General features: G+C 45.3%; 1 protein-coding gene and 1 long non-coding RNA gene across 2 annotated transcripts in view; one reads left to right on the top strand and one right to left on the bottom strand.

Annotated features, from left to right (window-relative positions):
- RGS6 (regulator of G protein signaling 6) overlaps nucleotides 1-18,447 on the bottom strand; it is a 575,969-nt gene that overhangs the window by 96,064 nt on the left and 461,458 nt on the right. Inside the window, 3 exon segments of the mRNA XM_089907925.1 lie at nucleotides 4,708-4,759; nucleotides 6,043-6,149; nucleotides 9,114-9,164. Coding sequence (XP_089764051.1) covers nucleotides 4,708-4,759; nucleotides 6,043-6,149; nucleotides 9,114-9,164 — 210 coding nt within the window.
- On the top strand, nucleotides 4,890-17,516 carry LOC149750325 (uncharacterized). Its single transcript, XR_016392214.1, has 2 exons — nucleotides 4,890-5,401; nucleotides 5,973-17,516. It is a non-coding gene; the product is annotated as an uncharacterized LOC149750325 (long non-coding RNA).

Raw genomic sequence — 18,447 nt, 5'->3', positions numbered from 1 at the left:
CGGTATCTCCTTCCTTCTCTAGTGCCAAGTAGAACGGCCCAGGGGAGATAACAGGTGAATGGTATGAATGAACAATAGAATGACCAGGAGGCAAGGTCGGAGAGGACCAGGGCTGACCTGCTGTTTGACAACTTAATTATACCAGGAACTCTAGTCAACTCCTTGCTGGGTTAACCGACCTCCTCCATGTGGTCTGAAAAATTTCCTGATGCAGCCTACGATATGCTGGAGCCTTCTGGTAGCAGCCTACTCTGTATGCCCACACCTCTGCTCACACAGTCGAGTCTGTGGGTGAGAGTCAATTGTGTTTGTTCTCAAACCTGCTTATGTTAGGCATACTTGTTATTTTAATAATGTACGTTCACTTAATATTACACGCACTGGTGAAATTAATGTGAAAAGAGAGAGCGTTGTTGTTTCTATGACGATCCAGTTGAATGGCTTTTGAATAACCTGAGAAAGGAGAGTCAGCTAAGACAATTGCTGATGAATTTGGTATAAGTGAGAGAACTGAAAAAAACGTGAAAAAATAGTAGAAATCTGAGCGGGGACAACATACAGTTGCTTTAAAAGTATTTTCAAAATTCTTGATGCACTTTAAAGATGTCAAAACTGGATGGTTTAAGTGTGACTTATTTAAGAAAGAAACTCAAATTATGGGCAACGATAATCAAAGAGAATCTTTCATTCTACCTCAAAAGGCTGTTGAATGAATGTTTCTTTGTACATTTTACATTAATTTGAGGTCATTAAGGTATGTATGTATCACTTTTTCATACCAACTCACCAACTTCCGCAATGAACCGAACAGCTACAGCTCTGCACTGTGTCAGATAAAGGGGTATCTTCTCTATTACAAGGTACCTCCTTTGTCACCAACTAGGCAGCCTGTGGAATTGGGGCAACCTGCAGCCGAAAGCCTGGCATGTCACCAGCCCCAGCAGACCTGGTCCCAGTGACCCAGGAGAGGTGTAGGTGAGCGCGGGTGACAGCTGCTTTGACGACGTTGCCTCAGACAGTATTTTGTATTGGCCAAATGTGAAACTCAGGAAAGTGTAACCCAGATTTGGTTTTTATTTAAGGAGAATCATCCCAAGAAATTTCCAACCCATCTGGGTCAAAATGGGCCAGCTAAGTCAAGAAGTAAAGTACCATGCGTGGAAGGCAAAGCCGGTACCTCTACTGATGACCACGAGCTACATGACCAAATGCTGGTGGCCCCCTTCTTGTACAGCTAATGTCACACGTTGGGCAGTTGGTTCACCATAACTGGGAAGGCAGCAAGTAGCTATTGAGGGGACCTTTCTCCTGGCACAGACCTTCCCTGGGGCTTGTCTGTCTGCACTTCCTTGGTGCCTCAACAGCGCTCCCTCTGACACCTAACTAATCAAGTGACCACTGGCAACAAAGCCAAGTCCTCGAACAGGGCGTCCAGGGGACTTGCTTTAAGCTCAGATGTTGGTTTTTCTTGGATGTGTAATTTCTCACTGAAAAATCTTTGTCTTCTTGCCCTCATGCTGGCATCTCATTGCCATCTCAATCTCACCAGCATCCTACCACAGCAAAAACGGAACACAATTAAAAACTCTATAAAGTCAACAGATTCATGTGCTACATGTGCAATTAAACATTTACAAAGTATTGAACCTATCCTATTTCAATGACCTTAAAAAACTCACTCCCTTTCCAAGCTTTCTGTCTTTACTAGTGACATCATAATTAACCTCAATCTCCTAAACTAGGGAACATATAAATCACTTATTTCTCCGTTGTCCTCATGCCCTCTAACTACTCCTTAGAACAATGGAATCTTAGCATTGGAAGTAACCTCGGCGACCATCAAGTACAGACACCTCATTAACAGATGGAAAAATTAAAGGCTCAGAGAAGTGAAGTGATTTACCCATGGACTAGTTAGTGGTAGAGGTGGAACTAGAATTGAGGTCTAGTTCAGAGGAATGTCTCCACTATGACATTCACTGCCCCATTTACTCATGCATTGATTCATTCATTCACCCATTTAAAAATCTGAGTGCCTCTTACGTGCCAAGTGGTATTTTAGGTCTGGGGAAGTCACCATAATAGCAGAGCGGCTACCACATGTATGGAGCTTACTGAACATCAGGCAGTGTTCTAGGGACTTTCCAAACGTCCACTTATTTATCCTCGTAGTAACCTATGAGGTGAGTTCTGTTATTAGCCTCATTTCATAGATAAGGGAATTTTGCAGGTTATTCCCCATTGCTGGGGACCCACACTGGCTCTCTAAAGCTGCTGAATCTACTCTAAACGTCTCTCCTTGACTACGAAGACCTTTTAATAAACTTGCCCATTCCAAACGATTCAACCTTCGTAATCACTCTTCATCAACATAAAATCTCTGAGTACTCAGATCAGACTCCTCACCATGCTCTTCTTGCCCCCATCACGCTGCCTCTCCCAGCCCGGGATGTTTGGAGGGTAAGCCTATAACTCACTCAAATCTGTGACAGAGCAACTGACACAGAGTGGGTGACCAGTACATGTTTGCTGAATGAGTGAAAGTTTCCTGGTTCTTCATCAATCCAAGCCATACCTATTCTGAATTCTTAGCTCTGGTGTCACATCCTTTCTGGCAAGAAGGCCACCACAGAACAAGTAAGATAGAACATCACCCTGGAGGTAATAATACCAACCACCACCATGGTTTTTATTGACTCCTTACTACATGCCATACACCTAAACTTATACCCATTTCTAATTAACAAAACAACACTGAGAGACAAGTACCATTATTATTCTGGTTTTAATATGAGATTTCCAAGGCACAGAGAGGTTAAGTAACTTGCCAAGATCACACAGCTAGTGGAACCAGTCAACAATGGGCCCATTGTGCTGACATCTCTCTTGGTAAATTCTGATTTTCTGGCTAAACTGGAAATGGCGATGAGTAATTTGCATCCTGCACTCTAAGTTCTCCATCTGATTTGCCAAAATGGAGGTACAGGAATTCAAAATAATTTTGCTTTAGGGAGAGCCTGACATTAATTGTTATTTTCATCCCTGTTCCCGCTGCACAACTAAAATTACAAAAATCTGTAGAGAAAGGGAAATTGTGCCCTGCTGTATGCAGGGTAAGACGGCTGATGGTTGTGGGTTTATATTCAAGTAAATATTTGAATCTTACTTGGCCTCAGTTTTCTGGTCCTACTATCCTCCCACGCGCTCCATTGCCTGGAAAAATACTGGTTTTCACATTCACAAGGGCACACGGCTGCTGCATGGAACTGAGCTACAATTATTCAAATTCCAAGTTGGGCTTTTGTGAGCAGTATTTCAGCCCCAGAAGCACGTATTTGATGAGCAGCCAAGTGCTGCTCCCGTTCTGAGCCAGAAACCTGGCTGGACCCACTTATCACATCATTTAGGGCACAGCACAGTTCCAGAGGGACCCGCAGTGGTGCCTGCACACAGCTGATGAGACAGTCACAGGGACCTGTCCTCTGCATCGGGGCTGTGCTCCAGACTTGAAAACAGAACAACTGTAGCCTTGTAGGGCAATGACTTGCCAGGATTCTATCCTCAGGACTGTTCCCAATTGCCGGTTTCCCATCCCTCAGAAGTATAATCCGGAGGGTATAGCTTATCACAGGGTCTCAGGGACAGGCCCTCCAGAATACCACCCAGCTGCAGCTGGCTCTGCCTTCCTGTGAAAAGCATCCTGCAAAGAACCCACGGAGAAGGTGCAGGTCTCATCACGCGCACCAGTCCCAAGGAGAGCTGCTGTGGGCTGCCCCCAGCAGCTGAGTCGGTGATGAGGGCACTGTGCAGAGGGACAGAATGAAACGAGCATCTGAGTTCAAATTCTGCTGTGTCTACTGAGTGTCTGTTAATCACCTTTAATAAAGAACCAGAACCCTCAGCAAATATTTACCGAGTGCCAACTATGCCTCAGGCATGCACTGGGCACTGGATGATAAGAGAATGAATGAGGTGGACCAGCCTGCCCTCATGGAGCTTACAATTGACCAGGCATCCAGACAAGTAGCATACAGTGTGAGAGGTATGAGGACGGGGCCTCTCTGGATCTCAGCTTTATCTGAAGTATCGGGATAATGCAACTTTAGAAGACTGACACGTAGATGTGTTAAACAGTCTTCACGGAGAGAATATGGCAAGAGACTAATAGATCCCTGCCTGGACAGAGGTAATTCCCTGCTTATCCAGCTCCCAGCTTCACCCACTCTTTGTTTTCTTGGGTAGGGTAACTTTTGTATACCCCTTCCATGGTCTGTTACACTTTTCCTCTAGTGACTGACTATCAAAAACACCAATGAATTATTAAAAAGTCTTAACAAGTCTGTGAGAAAGGAAATGGACAGGGAGAGATGGCACCTTGATCCAGCCCTCCCTGAAACTCTGTCCCAGGAAGGAGTGGTCAATAGCCACCAGCCCAGTTCTCCATGGCCCCACAGAATGAGCATTAGCCACACTTGATAGAACTTTTCTTCCCTTCCCCTATTCCCTTCCAATGGCTGCACCTTTCAGCGTGCACTATCTTTCATCATTATGTGGAACAGGAAGCTTAGCACATGTCAACAATATGAGAAAGGGTTAAGCAGGGCAAAGACCCTCCTCCTCATGCACCATGGTTGCCCAGACAGCAAGGATTTGCCTTCTGCAGTCCCAGGAGTAACACTAAGTGTGGGCTGTGGCTTCAGTGCTTACCGTAGTCAGTGTTTTCAGGCTCCCAGCAGTTCGAAGGCCAGAAGTATGGGGCCTGCAAAAGAGCACAGGTGTCAGGACTCAGAACGCTAGCACTTGCCCTCCCCTGCCTGGGGCCCAGGGGCAGCCCTCCCCTGCACCCAGTGAGGACCCCTCCCTATGACAGGTTCTGTCCACGTGCTGACACCACACCCTAACTCTCTCCTGTTCTTAATGTAGCGGAGGCCAGTCAACATTTTAATCTAGGTGTTGAGAAATGAAACCTGAGGTAAGCCAAATAAATGCAAAAATGAGAAACAGTTTACAGGGCAAAAACTTCTTATCCTGAGGTAATAGAAGTCTAATACAGAAGTCAGACAAGCACTGTTTGCTGGGGCACAAGCCCCAAGTTCCTTTGTCCCTTTGCCAAGGACTGAATGGTATCCTCCTAAATTTCTATGATGAAGCCTTAACCCCCAGTGTGACTGTATGTGAAGTAAGGAAGTAATTAAGGTTAAATGAGATCATAAGGGTGGGGCCCTGATCAGATAGGATTAGTGTCCCTATAAGAGGAAACACCAGAGAGCTAACAACCTCTCTCTCTCTCTCTCCACCCTGTGAGGACACAGTAAGAATCAACCATCTGAAAGCCAGGATGAAAGCTCTCCTCACAAACTGAACCCTACTTGAAAATCTTAGACTTCCAGCTGCCAGAACCGTGAGAAATACATTTCTGCTGTTTAAGCCACCCAGTCTGTGGTATTTTGTTATGGCAGCTGAGCAGACTTAGACATCCTTTGACCCTATCTGAAGAACTCCACTCCTAAACCCTTAGGTCAGATCTTGACACAACCCCTTATCCTCTGCTCCAATTCACTGTGGGACAGGATCTGAGGAGTGGGAATGGTTGGGCAGTGTTAATAGGTAGTGAATAGAAACTTCACACCAGGAAGGCAGCATGATATAGTAGAAACATCAAGGACTCTGCTATCAGGCTGACCTAGGTTCAAATCAAGGCTGTCCCCTGGATTTACTCAATGCCCTGTTAATTCTCCAAGTACCTCAGTTTTACCAACTGTAAAATGGGAGACACTAATCTCCCCAAAGTTTGTTCTTCAGAATAAATGAGGAGATAATGTGTAAAGCACACAGTGAATAGTAGGCTCTCCATGAGGGATTTTTACTACTATGCGGGTAGGGCAACAAATGGCCCAGACAAAAGTTCGCTTGGTTGTCCCAGTGCTGGTGGGAGGTAAGGGTTGCTCCCTTAAATACTGTCAGTTTTTTAGGTAGTTCTAATCTGAGATCAGACGATGATGAGAAGAAAAGTTTCTTCAGGAGGACAAGCTGCATCCCTACCTGGAAACGATAAAAGGTGCCATCATCCTTCATGGTGAGAACATGGTCCGAGATTGGAAAGACGTAGCCCTGGGCAGCTACGAGGCTTCCCAAGTGTATTGCTTCAACTTCAGGGACAGGGCAGAAGAGAGAGAAGTAATTAGGAAGCTGTCAGAATGCAGGGCTACTTAGCTGAAATGTAAGTGGGGCGGGGTGGGGGGAGCGGAAAGGCAACCGGAAGTCAACTATCATCACCCCCAGATCACTGCATGACTGGCTGATGGATAGCTTCCGATAGGGCTGCACTGGGCTGGGGGGGAGATGTCAGTGGTTGGGGAGGGCCACATGTGTCTGGATCCCCTGGATCCTAGCTCTGAGAGTCTGACATTGTTAATGCCCCTAAAGCTTCCAGAAGAAAGTCCACCTTCCCAGTTAAGACCATGGGCTTTGGTGTGGATAAGCCTGTATTTAATTAAGTGAGATGCTTCACATAAAGTGCTTAGCAGTCTGGTGCAGGGTAAGTGCTCAGTAAGTGCTGGCAGCCCTGATTCATATTTTTAGTTTCATCCTTTCTTTTTTTTTAAGTCACCACCAGCAATGAGCACGCAGCCCATAGAGTCTTCGGACTCACATTGCATTTCCGGACATGACAGTCCCGCCAGCGATAAGGAGTGTGTTACCCTTCTTTTACGGACATAGAGGGAAAGCTCAGTATCTTAGAGAATTGGAGGATGGGCAGGCAGTGCAGTGGGCAGTAGCCCACGGAGGCCAACCTAATAGAAATACTTATATTTTTGCCACAATCAACCTGTTGTTTTGTTACTTTAGCACCAGCCATAAATAGATTCACATAAATGGTTACAAATTTCTATTTACTCTGAGCAGAGCTAAGAAAAAAGAAATCTAAATGGTTCTATCATACATGATAATCTTTCACAAATGTAAAAGTACTCTAACTGATAAAAACTAATTTTTGGCTGTAGAAATTATTTGACACATTCAGGGAGTCTCTAGGAATTATTAATTTCATAAGCTCTGAATTTTTCAAAGTGACTTGTATTGGTTTTATTTGCAAACTCTTCAAGAGTCTTAGCAAATAATTAAACCTCAGTTGTGGATCAGGCAATGTAATTTTAAGAGCTGGCTCTAGAAGGCTGTTCCATGACAATGCTACAACTTTCAAGAGGTTGTATATAATCCAGCCATTTTGCATATTTAGAACCTGCTCTTCTCCTCTGGAAGGAGGGCACACTTGTAACTGGGAGAATCAGAATGAATGGAATTGTATTTTACTTGCTTAGTGGTGACCAGTTGGCTTTTGAAGTCTATATGCTTCAAGAACCATGGGTCCAGCAGAAAAGGGAAGTTTCATCACCTGCAACTGCTCCTTCTCCAGGGAAGGGAGAGTACAATCCAGTAAGAAGGGGACTTTCATGTCACCAATCTAGGAGCTAGAAGTCTCACTTCATTCTTCAAAAGGCTTTCGCTTGGAGATGTGGCAGATGGGAAGGAAGAAGAGATGTTGGATACCCACCTTCCCAGGGCTTTTGTTTGCCTCATTTCTGCTGATGAATTGTTCTTAACTTCTCCTGCTCATCTACTTCTCAGAAGCCCAGACAGGTCCCAACACCTTCATGTCCTCCCAAGGGCATCAAAGTATAACAGACCGTCATAGATAAGACTCTTATCATTCGGGGCCTTTCACAGAAGCTTCTCGTACCAGCACCAGTGGATTCCTGAAGCCTGTTCTACCACTAGGGGGTTCAGGGTTCTCTGAATATACCATTACTGCTGCTACTATCACCACTGATGATAATGATAAAATACTTGTCAGAAATAGGATGACTGTTTTAGAAGGGCAAAGAAAACAGTGCTCTTGGAAGAGAAGAGACCACCACGAAGAAGGGTGACTCTACATACATGGAAATGAACTGGTAGAGACTTATTCAGTCCAGTTTTCACAAGTGGACCATCAGAAGTCCAGGCTGTGTAAGGCAAACACGTAGGGTAGTTGATTTGTTTTTTTTTCCTTAAAAGGATTAGCATTCATAGTTTCCCCCTGAGGATTAAGAACTTGACTAGAATTAAGAATTTCCACTACTCATGAAAGTGGCCATTAATCATGATGGGGAAAAAGGCTAGTGTTCCGTTCATGACCTGCTTTTCTGGCACTCAGATTTCTGGCGCCTATGTTTAATTGAACTCTATGTAAGTTGTACTGTTTCATAGTCAATAGTCTATTAGGAGCATCAGATTAAAATATAGGAATGACCGAGCTGGCATACTGATCCCGGCAAGGAATCACAGCTGAAGGTCAGACACCTAGAATGGGCACTTGAAAAAAATCTTTAAAAGGCATAGCGATTGAAGGGCATTCAATCTGAGGCAAATAGGTCTAATCCCCAAGAACATCAGAATACATTAGTGGATGTTTGTAAATATGACCTTCAGGCAGCAAGAATACTTAGTTAAGATGGGGAGTATATAATAAATTCAGAAAAGTTTTCTCATCTAGAATTTTCATTTTACTCTGGAACCCTGCATTTTCTAATTCTGCTATGAAAATAAATTTTACTGCTTATTTGCTGGTGGGAGGACAGATTTGGAAACCGTTTTACTGGCCAGGGTTTGCTGTAGCTTTCCTGGTGAGGTAATTGCATTGCACAATTAAAGTTGAAAAAAAAATCATTCCTTCACTTCTTGCAGAAGCGGAGAACAGAAGGAGTCTTAGCAAATAATTAAACCTCTTAATTGTGGATCAGGCAATCTAATTTTAAGAGCTGGCTCTAGGAGGCTGTTCGGTGACGACCGTGCTACAACTTATCTTTAATTGCTGTGGCTAACCAGAGTCCATCTCATTTCCCATGTTATTGTATTGGGCTCTCTGGCATTCTAAATAGTTGCTCATTTCCTCCAAGGGTGATTTAAATTTAAAGATAGGAATTCAGTGGAGAAAATAAATTAATTCTATTTGTAAATAGAGTGATTCTACATCTTGGAATTCACGTGTATAAGCCCAGTTCTCAGGAGGATAGGAGAATCTGGCTTGGAATTTGGTGATGGGGGTAAAGTCAGGGTCAAGGGTCAGGTACCTGGGTCCTCAATGGAGAGGTTCTTCATAAGCCACTGCACAATGTCAGTACCTGCAAGGATAAAGCAATGTCAACTGAAGACCTCATGGATGTTTAATTCTGTGCCAGAAGAAACATGGTTACCCAAGAGACTCCTAATTCCAATTAGCACACACCTGGAGAGCTAGGTAATATTGACACTTTTCCATCCTAACCAACCCATTCCATCCATTAGTATGCTTCTGTAGTCACAGTCCCATTATTTTCCCCCCAAAGTCCACTTCTGATGACTCAGGATGGTCTTGTATCCACATTTCCCTAGGGCGCTTCTGGAGGGGCCTTCCTGAGAATACATATTTTGATGACAGGCTAGAGGAAGTCTTATCACGCCTGGCCCCAGACCATTTCCTGAGGGAGGAGACTCCTTTTATCTCACTATCCTCAACTGATGAGGCCTGCCCAACACAGATGACCTCACAGGTTCCTGAAAAAAATCTCTAATTTCCTCTGGCCTGGGCTCATCCGGAATGAATAAGCCCCTGTGTCTGTGGGAGAAACTTCTATGTGTTCACCAAAACCTCTCTCCGCTATCCCCTGGGCCACAGCTAGATTACATTTCTAGACTCTCCTGCAGTTGGGTATGCACTGAGTTCTGACAATGGAATGTGGGTGGAAATGCCATAAGCAATTTCCAGACTCAGACCATAAAACTCCTGTGTGACCCTCCACACTCCACACCGTTCATTCCCATCTGCTGGCTGAATGGAGAGAACTCCAGGGGCCATGGGGAGGGCAGAGCCATGTGTGGAAGGAGCCTGGGATCCCGAACAGACATGAAGATTGAGGCCCATTTGGGTGACCTGATTGAAAAATAAACTTGGTCGTGTTGAGCCCCGGATATTTGAGGGTTATCTGTTTTGGCATCTAGTAATGCCTTAACTAACATAAAATCTTGAGACTCAGAAGGGACTTTTAAAGCTTATCTACTCCAATCCTAGCCAATACACAAGCCCCATCCACAACACCCTGGACAAGAGGTGCTGTAATTTCCATTTGGAAAAACCCTAGTGCCTGGAAACTCACAAATTTCCTGTTGGCCAACCTGTCCCAGTTAAATCATCTTCGATTTCTCTCAACAGAAATTTGCCCTTCTCTGAATTCCTCTCTTTGGTCTTAGTTTTGCCCTCTGATGACAGAAAAACGAACTCAGACCTCTCACTCTGTGAGACAATCCTTCAACTATTTGGACAGTCCGTCCAACGTATTATCAATGTTCCCTTGAGTTTCCTCCCCTCCAGGTGAAACATGCCTGGATTCCTCAGCTGTTTCTTCTGATGACATGATCTGGGGTCCCTCCTCATTTTGGTCACAATTCTCAGAATATATTTGCTTTTGTTTGCCTCCCTTTAAATGTGGCACCTAGAACCAGTGTTCTTAGGCCAGTGCAGTTCATGTGTGGGTAGAGGAGTCCAATTTTCTGGGAGGTTCTGAACTTCTGTGCAATCTACCTTTGTCACCCCAAAATCTCACTTTAAACCAGTTCAGATCTTCGAAGGTGGCTTTGTCACCTCAGGATGAAACGTTTGATGGAAAACAGCCTGCAAAGGGCAGCATTTCTAGATATCCGAGTCTTGTCATGGGTCTGAGGCATGGCGTGAGGGACAGGGAGTGCCAGAAGCTCTCCTGGGATGGACTCCCAGCGACAACACTGGAAACCCCAGCAGAGGGGTTGAACGAGTATTGCCCTTTTTCCAGGATTAAAATTGCTCAGAAATTTGACTGGGGTTCAGAAGTGAGACCAGTACAGGCCTGAGTACCTAGACATTTTGTTTCTCTCTGGCTCTCTGGAAGGTGAATGAACCCTGCACAGTAGACTGTCCTGCCCTTTCTGTGCTGTCCCCCCATCCCAGGACTAGCCTCCACTGACATGGCCCTGCAAGTTCCCTGCATTTCAACCTCAAAAGCAAGACTTCTAAGCATTTCCCCACTCCTTCTCCCAGATGGCATCTATGAACTAAACTTTGGATCAAAAACACTCCTTTTCATTCACATTCTTAGAGAGAAAAGGAGAGTATGTTTCCGTGTGTGTGTGTGTGTGTGTGTGTGTGTGTGTGTCCACTTCCTCCAAATTATACAAGTTCAACATTTGTCCTAGGAAATGAAGAACAAAGCAGAAATCAAATACAAACTGTAATCCCAAGTTGGGGGTTGGGGGGAGAGACTCTAACCTGTTTTTCCCTCAAAAGAAAAACAGTTCTTTTTTTTGTGGGTTGCCTAGAAACGGAGAGGTTTCCAGCATCAGCAACAGCTCTCCCCCGGGCAAGAGGATTATCTTTCTGCTGAGCTTGCTGCACCATTATTTATCACCTGTCAAGATTGATTAGTCACCCTGGGACAATGACAGCCCTTCCTTTCCCCTGTTAATTACTGTCATCATTAATATCCATGTCACTAATTAGTATTCATTCACATTGAAACTCCTTCCTTGCTATCATATCCGCTCCCCCCTCCACCTCACCCCAGCCTTCGGTACCATTGTCTGGGTTTCTACCCCCTTTGGCTTTCTGCACTCATGTCCGGCCTAATTGTTCTTCCCAGTCCCCCAGGCTCCAGTTTGCATTCACAGAGCCGAAGGATCACATGTAAGCATTTTTTTGGTAAAGAAGTGAAAGTCACAAAAGCTCCTGGCCTTCTCCCCTAGCACTGTGAGAACCACAGACCTGGGTTTCCTGTCGCTGGTGTAGCCACCATGACAGTCACTGTCTCATCTGGGGACGTGTGTAACCGTCCTCAGGCCCTGGTGGGGCTGGGCTGCTGCCCTTGGCTGTCCAGGCCACTGTCTTCAGTCTGTAGCAGCACCCACGCCACCGCCATCCCTGACACGCATGGGCACTGCTTGGGGGACCTGAGCACACACAACGATGTCTGGGGCTGTGGACAGTCTCATTCTCGTGGGCGTGGGGTATTTTAGGCTTCATTGGACTAATCCAGGAAGGGCCAGCCTCAGCCTTGTGAGCAGGCAGTAAACCGTTGCAGGTTCAGCCTCAGGAGCAAGTAAGGAAGGGAAATCTGTCATAATATTATGTCCTTTATAAGACCTACAATTATTACACTGTAGAACCAGGCAAGAATAGTCCAAATAACCATCAGGAGAAAACTTTTTTGTGTGTGTGTGTGTGTCACGCGGGCCTCTCACTGTTGTGGCCTCTCCCGCTGTGGAGCACAGGCTCTGGACGCGCAGGCTCAGCGGCCATGGCTCATGGGCCCAGCCACTCCACGGCATCTGGGATCTTCCCGGACCCGGGCATGAACCCGTGTCCCCTGCATCGGCAGGCGGACTCTCAACCACTGCGCCACCAGGGAAGCCCAGGAGAAAACATTTTTATTCTTCTCTTTTCTCTTTCCTTTCTTTCTTCTTTCCTCCTTCTCCCAATCATTCTTTCCTTCTTATTCTAATAAGAATTTGCAGCAGACTTTTTTTTTCTGTTCTATCTAAAATTGATTGTTGCCTTTTGTTACTACTATTGGATTCTGGTTCTTATCTTTGCCAAGCTGCCCTGCCTGCCAAGGACTTAAAGCCAGTATAAACACATTAAGAACAAGTGCACGATAGCTGCTCTTTATTCCCAAAGATCCCAAAACATTTGGCTGAACGTTTTCTTTTTGAGGCTAATTTATCAACATTTATACTAGGAATATCCATGAAATACACCAGAGGGCACCTGAAACACTTCTTCACAACCTGCATGGATTGTTAATATATTTCAGTATATATTTATTATATGCAGGTATGCTTTATGTTTCTGTATGTGTTGTAAGCCCGTATTTCAATTATGTCTTATATATGTATATAATTATGTTTATTGGCAGGGCATTTGGACACAACTTGGGGATTCAGTACATAAATTATGGCTCATCCATACAACAAATATTTATTGAACACCTACCGTATTAAATGAAAAAGCATATTGAGAACACTGTATATCGTAAAATGACATTTTTACAATAGAAAATATATATTTATATTTGTATTCTATTACTTACATATGTATAGATATATACCAATGTGGAGGAGAAAAGTTCTGGAAGTACATTTATTTATTTATTTGTTTTATTTATTTATTTCTGGCTGCGTTGGGTCTTTGCTGCTGTGTGTGGGCTTTCTCTAGTTGTGGTGAACGGGGGCTACTCTTCGTTGCAGTCTGCGGGCTTCTCATTACGGTAGCTTCTCTTGTTGCGGAGCACGGGCTCTAGGTGCGCGGGCTTCAGTAATTGTGGCTCATGGGTCCTAGAGCGCAGGATCAGTAATTGTGGCGCACGGGCTTAGTTGCTCCGCGGCATGTGGGATCTTCCCGGACCAGGGCTCGAACCCATGTCCCTTGCATTGGCAGGCGGATTCTTAACCACTGTGCCACCAGGGAAGCCCTGGAAGTATATTTAAACTGCTAAATTTAGGTTATCTTGGGGAGAGGCGAGGGTCAAATTATGGGAAATTTCTGTTCTTTACATTTCCTTATTATTTGGAGTTCATAGAACATTCATATATTACTTTTGCACTGAGAAAAATCCTTTTTTGTTAAGGAGCAGAGAGGGAAGAATTGGCCTCTGAGCCTGAAGTGGTGTGAACGTGGAGAGTCAGGGCTACAGACCCAAGTAGAGAGGGTATATGGAGCACAGCCTTCTGCTGCCCCAGGCCCTGTGCTCTCGCTCCGCTCTGGGGAAAGGGCAGAGGGATGAAGGCAGGACTCGCAAAGCTGTCTTCCCTCCTGAGGAGTACAGAGCAGGCGGCTTGGTCATGGGCCTCAAACTGGTCACCGTCTGGCCATCTGGCTGGCTCTGAGCCTCGGAGTGGCCTTCTGTAGACTCTAATAGGGCTGTTCACCACAGTCCTGGACAAAGGGTGACCCCCAGCACCGCTCCCTGGGGTTTGCTTACTTGTTTACTTGGGTAGAGTGAGACTCAGTGACCTCTTCCCAAGTTGTATTAACTCTAGATCAATATAAACTGGATTTGAGTAAGCTGGTAAGATCTTCCGAGATTTTAGAAAGTTCTTTCTGGCTTGGGGGAGACCCTTACTATAAAAGCGTTCTATTCTGGGCTTGGCTTCTGGCGTTTTAAGCTCCCCTAAAGAATGAGGGATACCTGGATCTTCTTTCGAAATAAGTCAAAACCCAAGCAGATCCTACTATGAAACCCTTCCTTCATTTTCCCCAAAGTTTTGTATCAATCTGAGCCCAAATTAGATTATGCAAACTTGACAAAAGACGGCTTCCAGTCACCTGCAAATTTCAAGTTACCTGCAACTTCATGGCTTATATATCATGGTTCTGGTAACTGAAGCAATTGATAACTTATCAGTCCTCCCCACTGGAGAAAGACACTTCCACTTGAGTAAACTATTTTTCTGGAGCTCAACCAAGGATAAGACAGTTCCTGGGCTTCCCTGGTGGCGCAGTGGTTGGGTGTCCGCCTGCCGATGCGGGGGACACGGGTTCGTGCCCCGGTCTGGGAGGGTCCTGTGTGCCGCAGAGCGGCTGGGCCCGTGAGCCGTGGCCGCTGGGCCTGTGCGTCCGGAGCCTGTGCTCCGCGGCAGGGGAGGCCACGGCGGTGAGAGGCCTGCGTACCGCAAAAAAAAAAAAAAAAAAAAAAAAGACAGTTCCTGCCGTGAGCGAGCTCACAGTACTCCTTAGGCAAGGTTATGACTCTGTCCTCCATTGGATTTTCACGTACCTGCCAAGGTCTCTGCTGCACCTGTGAGTAAAGTGGGTAGCTTTGTGCCACCTCACCACGCATGCAGGTGCCATGTGCAGGCCAAAGCCTGCCAAGAAGGATGACATTCCCCAGTGCCCACTGTGCACCAGGCCACAGCTGGACACTTAACCCTGTTGTCACACAGCATCTTGACAATAACTCTGTAAAATATAATAACTCTTATACCTGTTTTAAAGATTAGGCCCAGAGAGGCCCCAGGTCACATGCTAGTACCTAATAGAGCCAAGCTTGGAATACAGGCAATCTCATGTGAAATATTATTTACACTACACCATTCTGACCCCCTTATCTCTGAATAACTTTCCTAGTACATAGAAGAATAATTGGAAAAGTTATCTTCTGTACTCTATTTCTTCCTTGAAGTACAGACACTAATTTAGTGATAATAATAATTATTACTGTCAGCTATTGAGCTAATAATTTATTGAGCACTTTCTATATTCCAGCCTTGGAATGATTCTACTATATTAATTATATGGTGTAAATAGATTATTATCTCCATTTTGCAGATGAATTGAAGGACACCCTAAGTAGGGAAGTTTTTAACAACTTTAGACCATTCTTTTATGACTTTGTTAAAAAACAATAAAAAATGCACAATTAGCTAGCAGAGAAAGCTTGTGAGCAAATGTTCAACTGGGTTTTGTCGGGGGGGGACGGACACAACGAATAGCTGGCAGTAGATAGAAGGAAATACAGGTGGCAGAACTAGCGTGATAAAAAGTCTAGTGGCATTTTTTGAGAGGTATTGTTTGGCAATGGGCTTGAGTTTTTCCAAGGAAAATGGTGACAAATTTAACAGATATACACTTGCTTCCCAAGCCTATGAAGCAATAAAGCACATTGTTTATAAAGTCAGGCAGATAGGAGCTCAACTCATGGTATGCCACTTCCAAGTTGTGTGATCCTGGGCAGGTCCTTTAATTACCACCCACCCCAATCTCCATTTTCATGGGTCACCTGGGGGAAATCCCACCTACTTCCAGGATAAAACAAGGTCATGTATACAAAACTCTCTCCAAAAGCCTGGACCATGGTTTTGCTGAAATGGCCTGTTTATTATTAGGTAACCTACCTGCTCTGTGCCCTCATTTCCTCATATGAAAATGAGGACAGTAATAAAAGGACCTGCTGCTTAGGCTCTGGGGTTAAAGGAGATGCTGTATGTGCAATGCCAGCACAGCTCCTGGAACGTAATAAGCAAAACACACATGAGCTACGGAGAGAGTGTGTTTTACATTCGTATTGGAGCCAGGTGTCTCACCAAGTCATCGGCGTGGCTCAGAGAAGCAGCAGCAACTTGAACTTCTTGTCATTTGCCTGCTTCTTCATTTTAGGCCTTAGAGAATCTCAAATGTCTTCTGATGCTTTTAGGAAGCGATCTGCTGATGGACAGCTTGTTGGACAGAAGGAGAAACAAAGGAGGGAGTTGCAGCAGGCAAACTTTAGGAGGCTGACAGGGCCTCGTGGAGGGGGTGGGACCCCCGCCTGGCAGCTTTTGTGGCTTTGCTCCTCTGGAGGACATTTTCCAGGAAGTGAGCACCTTCTCTTGGAGCACTTATCTGGGTTTGGAACTAGGCATCTACAGCGTGATGATTTGGTCAGTGTCTGCTTCCCTCTCTGTATTAGTTTCCTGGGGCTGCCTAACAAAGTACCACAAACTGAGCAGCTTAAGCCACAGAAATTTATTGTCTCACAGTTCTGGAGACAGGAAGACCAAGATCCAGGTGTGGGCAGAGCTGGTTCACCTGAGGGCTGTGAGGGAGAAGTTGTCTCAGCCTCTCCCCTCACTTCTGATGCTTTGCTGACAGTCTTTGGTGTGCCTTGTCTTGTGGAAGCATTACCCCCATCTCTGCCTTCACCTTCACGTGGCGTTATCCCTGTATGTATGCCTCTGTGTCTAATTTCTCCTTTTTATAAGGGCATAGTGGATCATGGCCCACCCTAAACTAGTTTATCGTAACTAATTACACATGCAACATCCTTGTATCCAAATAAGGTCACATTCTGAGGTATCAGAGGTTAGGACCACAACATATAAATTTTGGGGATGACACAATTCAACCCATAACTATAGTTCTGAGAGAGCAGGACTCTGTTATACTGTTTTATCTCTGGCACCAAGCAAAGACCTGGCATGAAGCTGGGGTTTCATAAACGCTCATTGATCAATAGTTATATTCAAATGGGCATCATATAATACATATCCATTCATATGCACATATTCATTACATTTAAATTTTTTTTCTCAATTTTTTATGGCCCATGGAAAGTTCATCACAGACCAGCACCAACCTTGGTTGGGCCTTTTGCAACTACTGCTTTAGAGGAAAGGTTCAGGGTTTTCCACCCATTGACACTTTCTTTCAAAAACCACACCTCTCCTTGCGAAAAGAAGTCTCAACAAATGAATGCCTTAAAAAATATAAGGCAGCGCTTCCCTGGTGGCACAGTGGTTGAGAGTCCTCCTGCTGATGCAGGGGACACGGGTTCGTGCCCCGGTCCGGGAAGATCCCACGTGCCGCGGAGCGGCTGGGCCCGTGAGCCATGGCCGCTGAGCCTGCGCGTCCGGAGCCTGTGCTCCGCAACAGGAGAGGCCACAACAGTGAGAGGCCCATGTACCGCAAAAAAAAAAAAAAAAAAAAAAAAATATATATATATATATATATATGACGAATATACAAACAACAAGGATTCACTGCATAGTACAGGGAATTATATTCAATATCTTGTAATAAACTTTAATGGAAAAGAATTTTAAAAGAATATATATATATATCTCTGAATCATTTTGCTGTATACCTGAAATTAACACAATATTGTAAATCAACTATACTTCCAAAAAAAAAAAAACAAAACCCATTAGGCAGCAATCTGAACTGCCTCCTCCTCGTTCAACCCTGGCTGGCACCTAAAGAGGACAACGAGTAGAAGGAGAGGTGAAGTCTTCAACTCTCTTCTCGCGGCAGAAAGACCTGGTGCCCCTTCCTCCTCTCACCTGTCCTTGCTGTTGGCCTCACTGGCTCCCAGGCTGCAGAGTTCAAACTGCCTGCGACTGGCTTTGATCCAGCCTGTGATTCTCCCTTCTAAACCGGAGGCTTTTGTGTCAGTCTGACTCGAACAGTTTGGAACAATTAAATCCAGACACACAAGACTATCATTTTGAACCCGGTGATACCCAAGCATCACTGCCTTATCCCGTCCTAAGGCAGGGCAGGCCGGGCCCACCTCCCTGGGGTCTTCTTCCAGGCCAGGCACATCGGCTTGCCGGCCTCCGCGGGCACGTGGCAACTGCGCCCCTCAGCGACTCACAGCGCACACAGCAGGAAAGACAGCCAGCCCGGCCGACGGGAACCCCCTGGTGGACTTTCCCCCGCCAGCCCCCCCTCCCCCGCTCAGACGGCACTTCCCCGCTTCCCCGCACATTATAAAAAATAATAGGGGGCAGGAGACTGGGCGAGGTTATTACCAACTCATAAATCAACTGGGAGGCTCTGAGTGTTGTGGCGAGGTGTCTGGGACGGGCTCCCCCGGTTTGTTATCTCACTCGGGCTCCCACGATTGATTCATAACCTCATAACCC

Source organism: Delphinapterus leucas, chromosome 2 (assembly GCF_059928025.1).
Source record: "Delphinapterus leucas isolate spDelLeu-1000000601 "Yukka" chromosome 2, BTC_Dleu_Yukka2, whole genome shotgun sequence".
NCBI lineage: Eukaryota > Metazoa > Chordata > Mammalia > Artiodactyla > Monodontidae > Delphinapterus > Delphinapterus leucas.
This window is presented reverse-complemented; position numbering and strand designations above follow the sequence as displayed.